This window comes from Lupinus angustifolius, chromosome LG12 (assembly GCF_001865875.1).
Source record: "Lupinus angustifolius cultivar Tanjil chromosome LG12, LupAngTanjil_v1.0, whole genome shotgun sequence".
Taxonomy (NCBI): domain Eukaryota; kingdom Viridiplantae; phylum Streptophyta; class Magnoliopsida; order Fabales; family Fabaceae; genus Lupinus; species Lupinus angustifolius.
Window position 1 is genome coordinate 16,921,579 of NC_032020.1, and position 18,804 is coordinate 16,940,382.

An 18,804-nucleotide genomic window follows, 5' to 3' on the forward strand; every position below is an offset into this window, starting at 1 on the left:
GTCCCAATCCAATTGATACTCAAAAAGAAAAATAATGAAAACAAAAAATAATTTTTTATCTTTAATGAGATTTGATTAACTTGAGATAAGAAGACGAGAATATTTGGGGATGATCGACGTTCAGTTAATAATTAATGCGGAAACACTAAAAAAGAAACGTTTTAGTGGGATATGTTGTCCCCAACCACCAATTACAATGAAACAAAACTGATAAATTTATGAATATTTAATTTTTTTAACTGATGTGACGTAATATGATTGGTCTGGGACAGCAGATCAAACATATACCCTTGGATGACATAGTTCAAGTCATTTTTTTGGACAAGTCAATCTAACTCACCCCATTAATTTGCAAGCTGAGGTGAGTTGACTGTCATTTTTTTTTATAGATTTTTTATTTTTAGTCAACCTGAATACTTACTCACCAAATATCGCTTTTATTTTCCTGCTTTTTTTTTGCCGGGTTATATTTTAACAGATTCTTGTTTATGACAAAATGAAACTAGAATCTAACTCCAAAAATAATTTTGGACAGTGCTCTACACACAAAGTTACAAAATCTAGGGAAGTTATGATATCTTAAAGGCTATGCAAGAAAGTCGAATACCTTCCAAGTAAAACTAAGAAAATCAATCATGATGAAGGTTTTTGTATTTGTTAGATATTTAAGAGAGTAAATATGTGAGAAAATTAAAGTCATTTTCAAAATACAAAAAAAATAGATATTCATAGTAAAAATGTGAGTGACAGTTGAAAGGTAGTAAGTTGAAAAGAAAGACATGCATAGTGAAGTGAGTGAAAACTGTGAGAATGCAATTCTTTTCATTAAATTTTTAGCTTATGAAATTAAGAGAAAAACAACCTACCAACCCAAAAAAACCAAAGCTTCAATTTGTTTAGTAATATCTATACCTTCTTCTTTTCAGATTATTATATTGTTCATAAATGACATGTATACAGCATAAGTAAACCATTCAGTGGGTGCAATGCAATGAATTCCAAAGCTCTTTTCAGTCTCATATGAGAGGGAAGGGAGCAAACATGAGCCAACGACAACTCACGACAACAAGCAAATATGAAATCTTGCTTTTCATGTCGGCAAGTCATCCTTGGCTCAAATCTACTCGCTTGCCTCTTCATGCAAGGCACTTGAGCAAACCACATTGAGATTCAATCATGTTTCCATAGGCTCTATTATTTTAGTTCACTGCATGAACTTGATCATCATATTCAACTGTATTTATAGGCATACAAGGCCAAAGGGTAGAGTCCTACATCTCAAAATCCACACTATTGATAGAGACAATTCCTTGTGGAATTCTTCCAAAGTGCATGTGGCCCTACATTATCTGTGAAAATATATGTGATGCTTCTTATCCACCATCTTTGAATTGGAATCAATTTCCATGTTGGTGTTGACTTAACCCATTTCTTTTCAAACTTGGTTGATTTTGTAATGTATATATATTTCTTTGTGCACCTAATCATGCAGTTGACTCTTGATTATCTTTAGATTTTGATTCTGCAATCGAATAACTTCTGCCAGAACACGAATTCAGAAAGAGTTTAAAGAGTGTGATTAAAGTTGAAAAGCAATCAATATTATTAGATACCTGTCTTACAGATTAAAATTCAAAGAAGCATACTAACTATTCAATCCTGGCATGCATATTTTTATCTAGGAAAATGATCATGTTCTACCTTTTTTCCATTGATAATTTGTTTCCAAAGAAAACTTTTGTGATTAAAATACTTTTAAAGTAGATGTAAAAGTGGTGTATGGAAAGTGTGATAATATCATTATTGAGGATGGGTCGCAATGAAGAGTAATTTACGAGTAAAATTGATATGCTTATATCACCTTTTCTCATATTTCATGATGATTGATTATCTTACATTATTGTCTCCAAAACAAAAAAAGTTGATTAATAATTATAAAGTAAGTATAAAAGGGTTTGGTAAAAAATAATGTGGGAAGCTATTTATGTATTATCTCCTACACTAGATTATGGCACGTTAAATAGTGATATGGTACACTTGCTATCCTAGTTGACATGTTTTACACGTCATGTATACAACACTGTTTGTATCAATTTTTTACCGACTTTTAAAACAAGATAATGTCATTTTGTTATATATTTTTAAAATCAATCACTTATTTAAACAAGGTTATTTTATGTAGTTTTTTTATTGAAAAAAACTTAAACATAAAATGACATAGTTTAGTGTATCTTCTTCCACCTTATATTGCAAAGAAAAAACAATTCTTTTTCATCTCTCTTTGCTTATAAATGTATGTCTTCATTCCTCTTTTATCTTCCATAAGTCCTTAACAACAAATATTCCTTCCTGCTTACATCATTACAGCTTTTCATAACTCTTGGTATGAACAATATAATTAATTTTTTTATTAAGTAACATTAAAAGACAATATGGGAATGTCTATCTATTTAATACTTTGTTTAAGAAAGTCACGTACAATTCTACCATATCACTTTAATTATTGCATAAAATTGTAAAAAGTTATTGGTGCCAAAACAATTAATTTTCCACTAAAACTCAATTTTTATTTTTGTCAAGGTTCCACAAAAATCATCCACCACTTTAACAACTGCAAATTCCAACTTCTTTTATTTATTATGATAACTTTGATTTTTAGTAATATTTTATACAAGTTTTACCAACTTTGTTGTCAAATAGAGTAAGAATTATCCCGACATAACCATTTATGCAGAGTAACAAACGGTATCTTGCTGGGATAAACATAAATATGTTGAGTTTGATGAATTTGACATTAACACTTACTAGTTAGAACTTTAATATTTAACGCTATTTCAACTTGCAAATAGCATAAATATTAAGATATGGTTACTTAATCATTAGTCTGCTTTCTTTGCTTAGTAGTAATAGTATCGTGAGTAAAACCTCCGAGACTTATTATACTTCAATGAAGAAGCCGTGTTCACAAGATAATTGGTACGGAAGTTAATATCTAAATACAAGATATATACTACCTTGATTCCAAAATCTGATATTAAAATTAACAATCCAACACTTGCATGTGTACATGCATTTGGTACTTATGCATATATACAAATATGTAAATATACAATTTAATCACATGTCTGTGGCATATCATGCCGTGATGTTCTAGTCTTTTTGCCAGTCATATTTGTGCATTATGGCACTCCTTTCCAATCAATATACAAGATCAAGAGACTTATATTTTCACTGTGTTGATCACATAACCCAACGGTCAAGGTTGACTTAGCATAAATGAGATGTGGTAAGCCCTAGATCAATCATCATAATGATACACATAAGAGTTCACTGCACGTTGCATTTCAACCTCCAATAAATGAAGCAAGTTTCAGATACTTCAATAACCTTCACGTAGATATATGACCAGACAAACAAGCGTGTGTTGTTGTGAATACTCATTTTTTGTCCGGCCCATAAAAAACCCAACATATTTTAAAAATCATTACTTTCTTAAAAAAAATAATTTTTATTTATTAATTTAGAGTTTATTTTGAATTTAAGCGATATATTTCAAATGTCCTAAAATGATAAAATAGTTTTTATTATATTTTTTTCGAATTTATATTATAAAATAAATAAAAGATAATTTTTATTAATTTTTATAATTAAAACCAAATTTATAAAAAAAATTAAATAAATGAGATTTCAAATTCCAAATAAACAATAAAATAAATTTTAACTTTTTTAGTTTTTGAAAATATAAATTTAAAATATAATTTAGAATATTCAAAAATATTTTTTGTTATTTAATTCAAATATATAAATAACTTAATAAATAAACAAATTTCAAAATGTATTTTAATAAAAAAGTAATAAAATAAATATATATATATATATACACCAAGTCAAATCTGACTAGGAGTTAGTAGATAGGGAGTTGTTAGCATTTTGTTAGGATTAGATTAGGTTCTCACCTTTTCAGGCACTCGCGGACGAAGCTTCCCTTAGGTTTTAGCAATTCTTAACCAATACCTAAGCGACACGCAAGCAACAGTATTACTCCTTAGCTGCATTGGATTATAGCTAAGTCAGGTTTTTTTTTTATGTTTATATTAATGTGTATTATTAAACTATAACCTATTAATAAATAAAATGTCATTTTTTTGTATTATCTTCCCGAGGTTGTTCATAAAAAATTAAAAAATAAAATTTTAATTGTTTATAATATTAATAATAACAAAAAAGTGGTAAAATTCCTTTTATTAACTAACTGTTAAATATTGTTTCATGACTTATTCTTATCAGCTAATTAATTTTTTTCTTGCTATAATTAAATAAAAATTGTCATTTGCACAAATTCAGAATATCGTTCGATTTAAAATTATTTTTAACAAGAGTGGTGTTATTTGAAATGATTTCACATAACATTGTTTATAACAAAAATGTAATTTTTTTGGGATTAATCAAAGGATAAAGGCAGGTCATGGTAACATCTCTTCGTCCTCATATCATCCTTGAACGATGGCGTTACGACGCTTCTTTTACTCGAGTAATCCCTAAATTAATACAAAAAAACTAAAAAAATATATTATAATTATTTTTAAACTTTTTTAAAATGAATGCGATGCGGACATTAGTTTATGTCGCTTCACCCTTTTTAAGGAGTTAATTATTTTTTTACCAACAAACCATTTTAAAATTAGAACCACGTAAGTTTTGATTTCCTAAAATGTTCAGAAATACTGTCACACTTAACAAATAAAAAATAAATATTTTGTTGTACACAAATTTAATTTTAAATAACTTAATGCTATTTAAATCATACAATTGGCAATGATACTGTTTAATTATGGGCGGACGAGGTGCTAATACCTTCCTCGATCTGTAATCGACTCTCAAACCTGGATATCACAATCCAAAAGCCCAATGTGATTGGACTTAAAATATTTTTCTACATTTTTACCATAAAATGTAGTGGCGACTCTAAGAGATCGTGTAATCGAAAATCGGGCACGACAGTTGTTCTGCTAAAACAAGGTTGCCTCCTCTTAGAGGATACATGAAGTCATGAACAGACAAAACAAGTGATTTCAAACTCATTTATATCGTTAACTTGTTATCAACTCACAGTTCAAATGTTGCATAACTGTTCTTTTTGTGAAACCAGACAAAAGAAAGGGGTCCTCTCTCCTTTGTCCTTTACACGGACAATTTAGAAGAGTTAGTTACTTAAAAAGGTAAGCAGAGATTTGTCATTAAAGAAACTTGAGTTCAATAACAGCAGTAACATATGTCTACTTTAAGTTTACATTTCAAAATCAATTGACAATAAAAGAATAATTTAACAGATATTTAAGTCATTTTCAAAACAATGAAATAGTCGATATACAAGTAAGATTTACTTCCTTATATAGGCAATATCCAAAAACTAAGCTCTTTACAAAGCCTCATATGAAAGGAAAGAGAGCAAATGTGAGACGGGATGACCTGCCTGCAATAACATATGATTTTTATGATGCAGATTGCCGGCAAGTCATCCCGGCTCGAATCTACTCTCTCCACCCTTCATGCAAGACACTTGAGAGCAAACAACATTCAGTTTCAACAACACTCTCACATTTCACTTATATCATGTATAATATTGAGCGTCATTGTACTCAATTTATAAGCATAGAAAATCAATTAGAATCCTTGACTTTGCTAAAAAGGTAATCTGGTAATTCTCTAATAACTTCTAGCAAACTACACATTGGCCCCTAGTAGCTATCAATGTTTTGAGAGATTCTAAGTTAAACACAGATTACAAAAACCGTTCTTCTTGTTTGGCATCAATTTTAATTATGCGACGTGTTGCTTTAAGAATTAGGAACAATAAAAAGTTGACTGATTATATTTTCTTCGTGAAACTGTTGTTGGTTGACTTACTGTTAATATGGGAAAAGAATATAGAGGGGAAATGGAACCAGAGAGTATTAGTGGATAAGAGTTGATTGCCCCATGTTTCTGATATGGCATTGTCAATCAGAATTTGTTCTCAGAAAAGTTTAGCTGATTAGTGTATGGGTCATCACTATGTACGTGTCATTCTCCGGATACAATGTAAATATAGATACCCATTCACTCACCCAATGCCAGAACAATTTGCTTTTCCTTTTCCCATAGATATTGCACATGTAATGTAACATGATGTTCGATTTTGCCCTATTCAACAGTTTCGGAATTGTGATTAGCACTTTAGTACATATGATACTGTCAATATGAATAATTTTAAATCTCCCTTGCCTAATCCTAAATAGAGAAACTATTAAATGTTTTTATATTTTCAAGCTATTCAATATAAGCACTTTTTTTATCAATGTTTTGTTTAATACCTATTCAATATAAGTACTTTCGTTATATTCATTTATAGCCATGATGTGGTTGTTTTTTCAGGTTCTGTTTCTGGCCTGATTATGAGTTTTACTATTAGTGAACAAAATTAGTTACGAGACAGTGGAATGCAGGGTTATGTGGAAGAATTGTATTGTTTTATTTTTCTTCTTAATCTTAGGTTTGATTGTATTCATAAAATAACTTTGTATGGTTAATTATATTTATTCTTGATCTTATTTTGGCTAATTATTCTATAAATATTTTTATTATTAACCGATTTTATGCACACTTTTCTGTAAGTAATCAGATCTAAGATTGAGTTTGAGTTAAAGTATTCACCAATCAACATTTAGATAATGATAATTTTAAATCTAAATTGGGGTTCAAAAAATAATTTGATCAATTGAACTCACTTTTCTTAACATGGGTAGATGGAAATGAAGGGATTCAATTCTATTGGGCTATTGGGTTTATGGAAATAGATTCTGAGATGTGCATGCGTTCCATGAGTGGAATTTGTTCTTCCAATTATCAGACTGATAGAGAGAAAATGATGGGTAATGAAGTTTGACCAAATAATTCCATATATATATTGACCCATCCCTATCAACAAGTATATTGTTTTCTTCAGAGTTTGACTTCAAAAAATATGCTATTTTGTAATTTGAAAAGAAAAAATATGTTAGGCTCACTTTTTATTTTTATTTTATTGAATAATCAATTGGTTGAGATTGAATTTTGTATGTCAACTGCATGTTTGGATATGCATTTGTGGCCTCCAAATTAAGAATGACAAAAATATTATATCAATTTAGCAAAAATATACTTAACCAATATTCTTAATAATAGCTTATAAATAAGTTTAAGTATTATGATACATATTTCACGAGTATCTACATAATTATAAAATTATATTTTAATTAAATATTTATTTTATTATTATTTAATAATAAATCTCAATGATTGAACTATAGTAATAAATTATATATATATATATATATATATATATTATTCCTACTCAAAATTATGTTTGAGTCTTGAAACATCAATATCTCAACAACCACAAAAACCTGTTTGAAATTTTTTGCTCTGTAAAATGTTATTTTGGGAGAAGCAATTTTACCAAGCTTTTGTGTTTAGTGGGTGAAATCCAAATTTAAATCACTTAATTTCAAATTTCGTTTTAATACAAATCGATATTGCGCAATTGAAACGCTTCACCCTAATACACATTAAATAGGCTTGATATATATGCTGTCCTCCCTAGTTTCATTAATTGATAAGAGCTGTAAGCTAGAATTTGATTGCTTCTGGATGGTAAAACATAGGTTCAACTACATCTCATATAATTTTGGCCTGATTTGATAGTACTTGAACTTACTCGGACCTTAAAGCACATAAACCATCAACGTGAATTCCCAATCGAATTAAATCATGTTTGGACTGGATCTTATTCCTCAACAATTGGCAATTAAAAACTAAGACTTATGAAGGCACCTTTCATTTTTCCAAAAAAGACTTAAACACTGTGATCCAACTCGTGCAGCTTATTGTAGCTAGACTGCACAGTACCAAAATTTTCTGTCCTTACCCAAGGTCAAACATATCAAAATGTTACTTTTTATTTTTATTTTTAAGTAGATAACAACTTTCTATTAGATTAGAACACAATTAAAACATAAAAATATGGATAGCTAATCTCCATTCCTACATATCACCTCCATCTCACACTCACACATATATATCTAATATATAATGAAAAACATATATAAGATGATATATTTTACTTCTCAGTTTCCTTTTTCTTTTTCCATTATGAAACTTCACTCCGTTCATTATGTTATCCTAGAAAAACTAATAAAAATAATTAACATTACAATATTACCCATTTTTCAATTTTCATTACTTGGGTGAAAATTTGACGAAGATACTAAAATTAGCATAAAATTTCAGGACCGTAATTACATGAAAAATAGGGATAAATTTTGCACACGGGCATAAAAATTACATATAAAATTTTTATTTCTTTAAAAAATTACGTGTTCTGATGTAAAAAATTAGCTATATAAATAGATTTCCTTTTCTATGTATTTAAATGGTTTTTTTAATCTTTGAACCTCTAAATGAATTATTTTTATTTTGTATGTTTTGATAATAAAATTAAATTAAATACACATGCTTCAGTGCACCCTTTTAACATTTTAATCTCAATTTAGAAAATATAAATAGTTAAAGGATTGTCCACCATAATGTAAAAAAATTATATTATCATTAGTTTGAATAGAAGTTGTACTCATTAATAATATGTCAACAATATCGTAAAAGTAGTTTATATATCTTTTATTTGAATTCATTAACTGGTGTAGCACAAATTTTTTGTTGTCTTCATCAATAGTGTGGAGACGAGTCTTGGTCTTAAAACCTAAAATTGAAAATATAAAAAATATCTAAAAGACCAAAACTGAAACTTACATGAAAAATAATATAATCTTAGAGATAAATAAAAACATATGAAAACCTTAATGTGTTATATTATTTGAGACAGTACTCAAAACAAAAATTATGTAATGGTTCAAATCTTTTTGGGAGAGCTTTACTTAATTATGCAGGAATACTCAAAACAAAAATTATGTAATGTGAATATATATATATATATATATATATATAAACCTCCACTTTAATATTGAACAAGATCCTGATTTGTTGAATTCATAGTCAATTTTCATTTAATTTTTATGTTTGAGAATATCCAAAATAGTGTACTTAAAATCAGTGAGAACCGAACCAGACCGGATGGTACGACCGCTGACCGGACTTGAAAATAACTCTGTATTGCAGTCTTAATTGAATGAAAAGGATAATATGAAACGAAGTGTTAAGAAAAAGGTTGAATACTGTTAACTTGAAGCAAGGACTCTCTACGGCATTATTATGCTTAACACTTCCACCTATAAACTAGATTTTGAAGGGCAGTGATTATACTTGCATGAATATGTTTGGGAGGCACACTTCTCAGGCAACTTTTCTATGTTTGTGAACAATTTACTTGCAAATTTTATCACACATACAAGAACTATTATTTTCATTAACAAAATTAAAATAGTCAAGTAAATTTTATACCTGGGAATATGATTGTCATGAAAATATTACTAAAGGTTTTAGTTATATTATATTATATTATCGAAAAATTGGAGAGAGAAAATAAGAATGATTATTACTCTTCATAAAAAAAGTTTGAATTCAAAAGAAGATTAGTCAACATGAATTTGAATTCAAAATGACATTACTATTTCATACATTTCATATAAATAATATAATTAGAGTCATATGCTTCAATCAATTTCTTACTCTAGCCTTCATCATTAGACTAACATTGCATAAGAACTTAGAACATAAAATAAGTTACAAATGTTACACCATAAATATGGATTTGGGTACAACATAGACATGCAAATTCATTTATCATATTCTATGAATATATCCATGGCCTTTCTGCTATGCTCATTCTTGATAATTTAATATGAATGATTTTGGGTGTATAACTATAAATTGATAGTATTCATATGTAAGTAGTTCTTCCATTAATTATCCAACAACAATGATAACCTATGATGTTGAGGTTGATTGGTGATGATCATGATGAACAGGATCACAATGGTGATCATCATGGTGGTGGTGATCATGATCATGTTGATGAACATGATCATCATGATGATGGTGGTGATCATCATGATGGTGGTGGTGATCATGATCATCATGGTGGTGGTGGTGATTATGATCGTGTTGAAGATCATGATCATCATGGTGGTGGTGATCATGATGGTGTTGACGATCATGAACATTATTGTGTTGGTGATCATAATTGTCATGGTGATGAGAAGAACTGCAAGTAGTGCCACCACATCCATTTTTATGGATATGTGGCTGAGTAGAAGAAGATCTACAAGATATTCCTCCATGATTGTGTCCTTTTCTCAGAAGCAACATGCTGTTTAAGATGACCAACAGACATGTTCCAACATCAGCAAGAACTGCAGCCCAAATAATTGGATAACCACCAATGGCCAAACCAATAATTGCAGCCTTAGTAATAACTGATAAAATAATATTTTCTATTGCTTTCCTATGAGATTTTCTTGCAAGCTTTATGGCTTCTGGTATCTTCCTAATGTCATTTGACATAAGAATTATATTGCCTGTCTCACTTGCCAATGCAGAACCTGAAATGCCCATTGAGATTCCTATATCAGCTGTAGCTAATGCAGGCGCATCGTTCAAACCATCTCCAACCATGGCTGTTGGACCTTCCTTTTTAAATTCTGAGATGATTTTTACTTTGTCTTCTGGTAAAAGTTCTGCATGGACCAACTCCAGAGCCTTCCCTAGCTGTAGATTAAATCAATGTTAGGCATAACTTATTTATCTTAGGTTCTATCACTCCAACTTTTCCATTTGAAGTAAATGCTAACACTAGAGCCTTATTGACATTAGATATGTGGAAAAATAAAAGTAAGTTCAACCCATCTTTCAAGGCATATAAACGAGTAGATTTTGTTTGAAAATATAGAATCTTATACTAGTCAAAATCAAATAACAATTTAGCCTTTACATTCATATATATAGAGTTACACACCTGCTCATGTGCTTGAATTGCAGCTGCTTCACTATCTCCGGTAAGCATAATAGTTTTTATTCCCAATGACTTCAGCTGCCCTATGGCCTCCTGAACACCTGACCGGCAAGCATCTGAAAGGGAGAAAATTCCGACCGGGGTTGCGTCGGAGTATATGTATCCAGTGGTTTTTCCTCTTTGATTTTCACCTTGTAAGGTTGGAACTGTGAAATAAAACCATATCAATGAACATTTCACTTAGTTCTATAAAAAAAGGTGAGGTATTGACCTCTAGAGAGCACAAGGCTCAGTGGTTATTAGATTAAGAGAACATTGAAATTGAAGTAAGTTATGGAAATGATACTGCAATGTCATTTTAAATAAGAAGGATTGTATTTACTAATAGTTACATTTCAATTTCAATTGGCCTCAGCCTTTAAATCACTTAATCACAATTAACACTAGAAAGGCATTTACCTGTTTCAGACCCAGCTCTAGTAGCAATTTTTCTGTTTCCAATGTAAAGAACTCGCTCATCAATTTTTCCACATATTCCTTCTCCAGGAAAATTTTCAAATTCCATCACTTTTTCAGGCTTTGGTTCAATCAACAGAGACCTTCCATGATCAATAATTGCTGCTGCCAAGGGATGACTTGACTTGCTTTCAATGCTTGACACCCTGCAAAGTGTTAAATTTGTTAAACTGGCTTATACTATATACTCAAAATAGGCTTCAAGACATTTTCAACATGATTACAAGAAATGTATCACCATTCACTTATGTGTTTTTCTTTTAAAAGATCAATTTCCCATTTCAAAGAAATTTGGACAGAGATAGTGATTAGTGAATGATAGAGGTGTGAAAAAGAGAGGCACCCTCACCAGTAAAGCAATGTGTTCAAATCAATGTCATCTGAAAGGGACTGAAAATTTGTCACCATAAATTCGCCCATTGTTATGGTACCAGTTTTATCAAAAGCCATGACCTTAATTTTTGCTAGTGTTTCAAGATGATCACCCCCTTTGATGAGAAGACCAGATGTAGCTGCTTTTGTATAAGCACAAAAGGTTGCAACTGGTGTTGAAAGGATAAGTGCACATGGACATGCACTTACTAAAACAACCAATGCAAAGTGAAGCCAGTGTCTCTCATTATGGACTTTTAAGGCAAGTGGAATCACAGCTACAAGGGTTGATATGACTACCACAGCTGAAAATATTACACCAAAAAAATAAGGCCAGTGAAATTGACTGTGTGCAAGAAAGGAATGACAGAAATCTAAACCAGTGAGAATTAAATTCTGTTCTACAACTTAAAAGGTATGTTTGCTAGTTGGTTGGCTTTCGGCGGTTAATGGAAGGAACGGAAAGACTTATAACCCATGAAATATATTTGTGAGATGGTTCTGAAATATTCTATTTCCCTTTCCTCTCCTTCAAAACCCAACTCGCAAATGCATTCTTAGAGTACTCTAAAGTCTAAAGCCTAACCTTGTCATGGCTTTGGTAAGAGACAATGTAATGTTGTAACACGTAACTAAGGGTGTTCATGCAAAGAATGCAAATGCATGTGAAAATAACCTTTTTTATCTGTTCACTTAAACACTGACAAGAACATTGGAGAGACTATTCAAAAATTACATTTTCAGGTTAAGGAATGATGAAAACATATAGTTGAAATTTTGACTAACCCGGGGTGTAAAATTTGGCAAACTTGTCAATCAATCTTTGAGTGCTGGTTTTGCTGTTTTGAGCTTCTTCCACAAGCTTTGCCATTTTAGCCACAACACAATCCTCAGGTAATGCAGTAGTTTTGACACTGATATAACCTTTTAACCAATCAAGGAAACATATATTCAGTTATTCAAACAAATTAAAGGGGGTATCAATGTATAAGGGATTTGGTGTAGTAATTAGCAATTAGCTTTTTATCTCAATGTTTTCTCTCATACATATATGACACAGATAATTCAGACATATAGTTTACCATTTAAATTGATGGTGCCAGCCCATACAATAGAATCCTTTTGTTTAGGCACTGGGAATGATTCTCCTGTCAAAGTTTTCTCATCAACTTCACAGTTTCCATCTATAACAACACCATCAATGGGTATGACCTCCCCAGCTTTAACTGCAAGAATGGTGTTTAGTTTCACAACATCAGCATCTACCACCTCTCCTGTTTCAGCTATCACTGCTTTTTGAGGGGCTATGTTCATCAACGATGACATTACTGTGTTTGCCTGAATCAAATTTAATATGTTTTGCAGTGGTTATTGGATGAATTGAAGCAGAGGAGCACATGAAATCACATGAAATGCCATGCAAAAATGGGCTAGTTTAATAAAAGTGCTTATTCTTATACTCTTAAATCACAATTTTCTATTTGTAAGCAATAAGGAAATTGATAAAAATATATAATAGGATCTCCTTGCTATGAAAGAAAATATTAAAAGTAATAATGTAGTAGATACTTAATGTTTTTTTCAATAATTAAAAGTAAATTAATGTATATTTTATTAAAAAAATGTAACAATGTATGATAAAAAATATAATTTAGAAGTATTGGGAATATAATAGACATTCTATGTAATAAATTTAAATGAAATCAAATACAAATATATAAATCTGTAATGGTAAAGTCAATTTGCATGAGACAAAATTAAATACCCAACACCTTTTTATATATAATATAGGTGGTGGTATAAAAGAAAAAATGAGTTTAAACAATGATCAGTTTAATTTTCTAAAAAGAATTAGGAAGCATCAGTACTTCATTTGATCATGACCATACAATGTAGCCTATATCCACTGAATGGTTGATTGATTTGAAGAATAATAATTGAACCAGTTTTGAGCAAGAAAAAATGAATGTATAAATAAATACCTTGTGACTTGCCCTTGTCTCAAGCCATTCTGCAATTGAGAAGAGGAAAACAATGGTCCCGGCTTCCAAATAATCATTCATAACAATTGTCCCAACAACTGTATAAAAAATAAAATACAAATCAGCCTAACTAAACAATCTAAACACTATTTCTGAATGCTTAGAAGTTAATTATGCATTGATCAAAGTGTAATCCCCCTCTTAGGCTCTCTATATATATTGTAAGCGGCAAAAATGTAATTTTGGATAAAGTTTATGGTAAAGATCATTTATCATAAAGAACCAAAGGTAGCACTTATGTGATATGTCTAAGAAAAAAGGTTACGTTTTACAAATAATGTATTTTTTAGTTCCTCACTTAAGAATTCTCATGTAATTTCATTCCAACACGTATGGCCCTAACTCTCAATTCTATAAACATCATAAAAGACGTGACGGCACTTCTTCATTCTTGTCTGTTTCTTCATAAATTTTATGGATTGGTACTTGCTACTGGCTAAGATATTTTGTGCAGTTAAAGGTTGTCCCTTTCATGTTAGCTCATAGTTGAAGTTAGCTACGTTTACCCACCAATAATGGAAAAAATAGACAGCCAAAACTAGAAAATAAAACCTTCTACACAACACAACTTTCTATGCAGTCCTTGTGAATGGAGAAAATTAAGCCATTTTATGAAACATTGAATTTTGGATGACTTGCCAGATTCATGGTCAAATGCCAATATTTATTATTTCCTTCTAGGATAATGCTGACAGACACAGTGCGAGGATATGTAGTGTGATGAAATGATAAATAGGAATATATTTCCAAAAGAGAAAAGGGTTGTGCATCCAAAGTATGATACTAAAAATTAGATTGTTGCATCATTCTATATATTCATGTGTTTACAGTTTGGTTATTACTCCATTTTTGTCTTTTACGAGCAAGATCACACATATGAATTATAAATGATGGGTTGATAGTGCAAGAACTTTTATATTTTCAACGCACATTCATTCAACTCTTGTACTAAATGTAATATATATATATATAAGTATGATGAAACAGCACATTTTTATTTAAAGAAAATAGTACATGTATTATACTCCTTCTATGTGAATGTATGTTCAGCCTAAACGTGGTGTGGTCCATCTAGTGTTTCAACCAAATATTTCAGTTCATTCATATTATATTGTAAGAGAGTAGAATGCCCTTTGCCACTTTTTTTAATTAAATGCTCTCAATTTAAATTCTAAAAAAAAACATTGCCCTGTCCCTCTCAACTTAAAAGGGACACAGTAAGTTGGTGAATATATTTTTTTATTATTAAGTAATTAGTAGTAATTTTAAAAGTATCTAAATTAATTTATTGTCTCACTTTCAGCTTATATGCTAAAGAGGCCCAGTTGCATTAAAATTTAACAAGAAATAAGGTTCAATTGGAATGTAAATGCAATAATAAGATATTACCTGCTACAATGATGAGAATGTTAATGTCAAATCTAAGGTTCCGAATGGACACAATAGCTTTTAAGATGATAGGAAAGGCACCAGCAGCAACTGCTCCTAAGGCCAGATATTGCAACGGATGGAACACATACTTTAGAAATGAAAGCAAAAGTAGAACCCCAGAAGCAATGGCATAAGGACTTGGCCATCTTTTTTGGTTCTTTTCATCCCCATAAACTCTAATATTCGCTTGTAGTCTAGCTTGATTCAGAGCTTTAACTGTTACCAAAAATTATTCAAAAAACTTTTATTTCTTTTGTCAGCACAAATATAAAATCATTTATATAAAAGGCTAGAAGAAAAAACAATAAAGAAGTTTAGAGCACACAAAATAATAATAATCCGTACTATATGTTCCAAATTTCAGACCATATTTTTTTCCACGTATCATCTCATTTAAAACATGAGAATTTGAGATAATAAAAAAAGTTCATTCTAATATGCTGCCCGGGCAATGAAAAAATATTAAAGGATCTTAAACCAATTACTTAGCTTCATCATATACATCATCATTTATCCATTTTTACTTACACAAATATTATCTATTTACAAAAATTAACCATTTATTTCAAATGGATAGTGTATAATGCATCTACATCATGAAATTGCTCACTGTTTAGAGGATTTATCGTGCAAGACATGGGAATGAGGGTAGTTCGTTTCATTTATTATAGGTGTATATTTCAATTTTCATTAGCAAAGCAATTTTGACATCAACACGTAACGTTTTAATCATATCAAGTTTTTCTCAGAAGATGATTTATGTACTCTACTTAAGGATAAAAGATGATAAATTAAAACAAGTAACACCAAAAGCAAGCTTCTAAGGCTTTTTGAACCAAATATGTTAAGTTGATAACCATATATATCATAATATTATGTAACGGTACCTTTCTCTTAAATCATGGGACACCAATGTGGTGGTCCAAGCAAATAACAATAAAAATATTGACATATTTTTTGGTACATAAAAATTGACACTTGATTCTCCATCCCATATATGATAAAAAACATGGCTTTGGAGGTCACGCGAAAATCTTGTTCTGTCATTTTTTTATAGTATCTACAATTTGTTTAGTGTTATTTTCAATATATAAGTTTTTTACCAATAATTAAATATAATATATATTAAAAGTGCATAATTCATCATTACAAACATCACAAGGGTCACGCTAGCACATCATGAAATGCATCTACAGTAACGAATTAATCAAGAAGTTTAACAATAAAGTAATTAAGAAAATAGGGATAAGAATATAGTTTTACTTACCAATTTGGAGTTGGGAAATGAGAAGAATGTCATGAACAACAATAACAGTTCTGGATGGAACAATGACTGAAACCTCTTTGATACCTTCAAGAGGTTTGAGGATGTTCTCAATTAGTGGCACTTCTGAGGAGCAACACAAACCCAGCACATCAAAGTAACTCTTCTGCAACTTTTTCCCCTCCTGTGAAGCCATAAGTGTCTCTCTAACAAAGCTTCTTTTATCAAAATATTAATTACTAACACCACCTGCTACCACATACACCAGAACAACAGTATTAGACCCAAATGAAACACCTTGTCTGAATTTAGTTTCAAAAGGTATTGATCAGTGAAATAAAAATAAAATAAAGCTGAATCACATAGAACACAGAGAGAAGAAATATAGAACAAGAAAAACCAATTAAACAAGGAAAAACATGTTTCGTGTGTGAGTGAAACATGGTCCAACGTTGGAACATAAAAAGTTCAGAACTAGAGAAAGTACCTGCTTCTGAGAATGGAGAGAAAAGAGTTAGTGATGGTAATGGGAGAGAAATGGAAGAGGTTGAGAGCTTAAGTAGGCCAATTGGGTGGGATATAAAGTGGAAACAATAAAGAGTGCACTGTGATTTGGAAAGGAATCAAAGGACATAAGTTGAACCTTTCGATGTAATCTTTACTTCCCTCACACTCTGCCCCACTTATCATTTTTCTATTTCTTTTTTTCATTTCCAAATTAATTTAGTTTCATCATGCAAATTTCAACTTCTTTTCAATACTTTTATTTTACTTTGTTATATACACAGCTCTGAGTTTCTAAAACTACTATGCTATAAGTTAATTTTATCCAACATGCCCTAATTTTTTTATGTGATTAATATTGTCCTTAACATATTTTCATTTAATCGTTTTCTTCAGGAGGAAAGATTAAATATCCTTCTTTGTAGAAAATGTTTTTAAGCTGAAAACATACACATTTATCTTTAAATTAAAGTATATTCTCTCAAGATGACAAATGTAATTTTAAATTAATTCTCTATATATTTTTTAAGATTTAATTTTTTTACTTTAATCTATATTTTTATATTATACTTATATATACATTATAGTTTTAAATATTTTTATTTTATTTAAGGTAAGACAATTATTATTATTTTATAAAAAGTGAGATAACTGTTGCTTAACTTCAGTTATTGGTTCAGAAAATCCTGAAAACGCATTCTCTCTCTTACAATGATAACGCTACACACATATATCTTAAGCCTCCTATACTAACGACTATTGTGTTTGTTCTATATTTTTTTCCTGAATTTAAAAGTACAGGTACATTCTGCATGATCTTGCTATATTTAAAATAATAATATAAGAAAGATCCATTTGCCAAACTTTCAATTATTTTTTCTCTTTAGATAATTTTTGTGTGCCTTCCTCTCGGGGATGAGACAAAGGTAGTGGAGAATCAATTAGGCCTAAAATGGAATCCACCTAAGAATCCACATTTTCTTGTGATTTTTAGTACAATGGAATATAAGAAATTCAAACTAAAACATAAACTTTATTTGATTCACTCCATGGGATACTACATCACATGCGACCTAACCTTGTAGTCTTCTTTATGGTGAGCAAAAAGTATAATAGTTTAGCTTACTTGTATAATTCTGTAGTGTACGTGTATAATAGTTAAAACTTTAACTATATCTTTAAATTGAATCTTATACTGCTGAATGTGTTTGAAACTATATATAAATCCATATATTTTAAACTATTTTTTTTATAAGATAATTGAATTATTATTTATGAATTTAACACGTTTAAAATAATAACCAGAAATAATAGTCATAAATATATAAATTATTAAATAACCCTTCTTAGTTCTTAAGACGCGTTTAAAGAAGTTATAAAAAGAGTACAACTTTATGATTGCAGCTTTCGCACAAGTAGCAAAATATCCATTATTGAAGCTAAACTTTAATATGCCTTTTAACTATATAATCTATAATTTTAGTCTCACCGACTTCTTTCCCCCTCTCCTTTGTTATCACTTTTTAGCAATCCCACTAAACTTTCTTTTGTAGAACAAATCTCAATACATGTCATTTCATGATAATTTCAACTTTGAGCGGGTGTTAAAAAATATTTTGAGCTAATATTGATAAACAATTATTGTAAATTCAAATTTTATGATTAAAATATGTATAAACTAGATTATTTGG

General features: G+C 30.0%; 1 protein-coding gene across 2 annotated transcripts; it reads right to left on the bottom strand.

Annotated features, from left to right (window-relative positions):
• Positions 9,703 to 17,181, bottom strand: LOC109362840 (putative inactive cadmium/zinc-transporting ATPase HMA3). Of its 2 annotated transcripts, none has more exons than XM_019608885.1 (10): positions 17,097 to 17,181; positions 16,613 to 16,827; positions 15,304 to 15,561; positions 13,855 to 13,952; positions 12,955 to 13,210; positions 12,659 to 12,796; positions 11,850 to 12,177; positions 11,444 to 11,646; positions 10,988 to 11,190; positions 9,703 to 10,740 (listed from the first exon to the last, which is right to left on the bottom strand). In XM_019608885.1, exons 2-10 carry the CDS (start codon positions 16,803 to 16,805, stop codon positions 9,961 to 9,963), a joined length of 2,457 nt encoding a protein of 818 aa, XP_019464430.1. In that variant the 5' UTR covers positions 16,806 to 16,827; positions 17,097 to 17,181; the 3' UTR covers positions 9,703 to 9,960. The 2 variants fall into 2 exon arrangements, with proteins under 2 accessions (XP_019464430.1, XP_019464429.1); XM_019608884.1 differs by having other exon boundaries at positions 16,613 to 16,858; positions 17,097 to 17,178.

Bases quoted from the DNA above. Each gene is read 5' to 3' on its own strand.
- LOC109362840 (XM_019608885.1), bottom strand. From the start codon at position 16,805: ATGGCTTCACAGGAGGGGAAAAAGTTGCAGAAGAGTTACTTTGATGTG. The intron at 12,178-12,658 runs GTTAGTCAAAAT...TAATATTTTCAG, and splicing joins TGCCAAATTTTACACCCCGG to CTGTGGTAGTCATATCAACC. The intron at 10,741-10,987 runs GTGTGTAACTCT...TTTAATCTACAG, and splicing joins CAATTCAAGCACATGAGCAG to CTAGGGAAGGCTCTGGAGTT.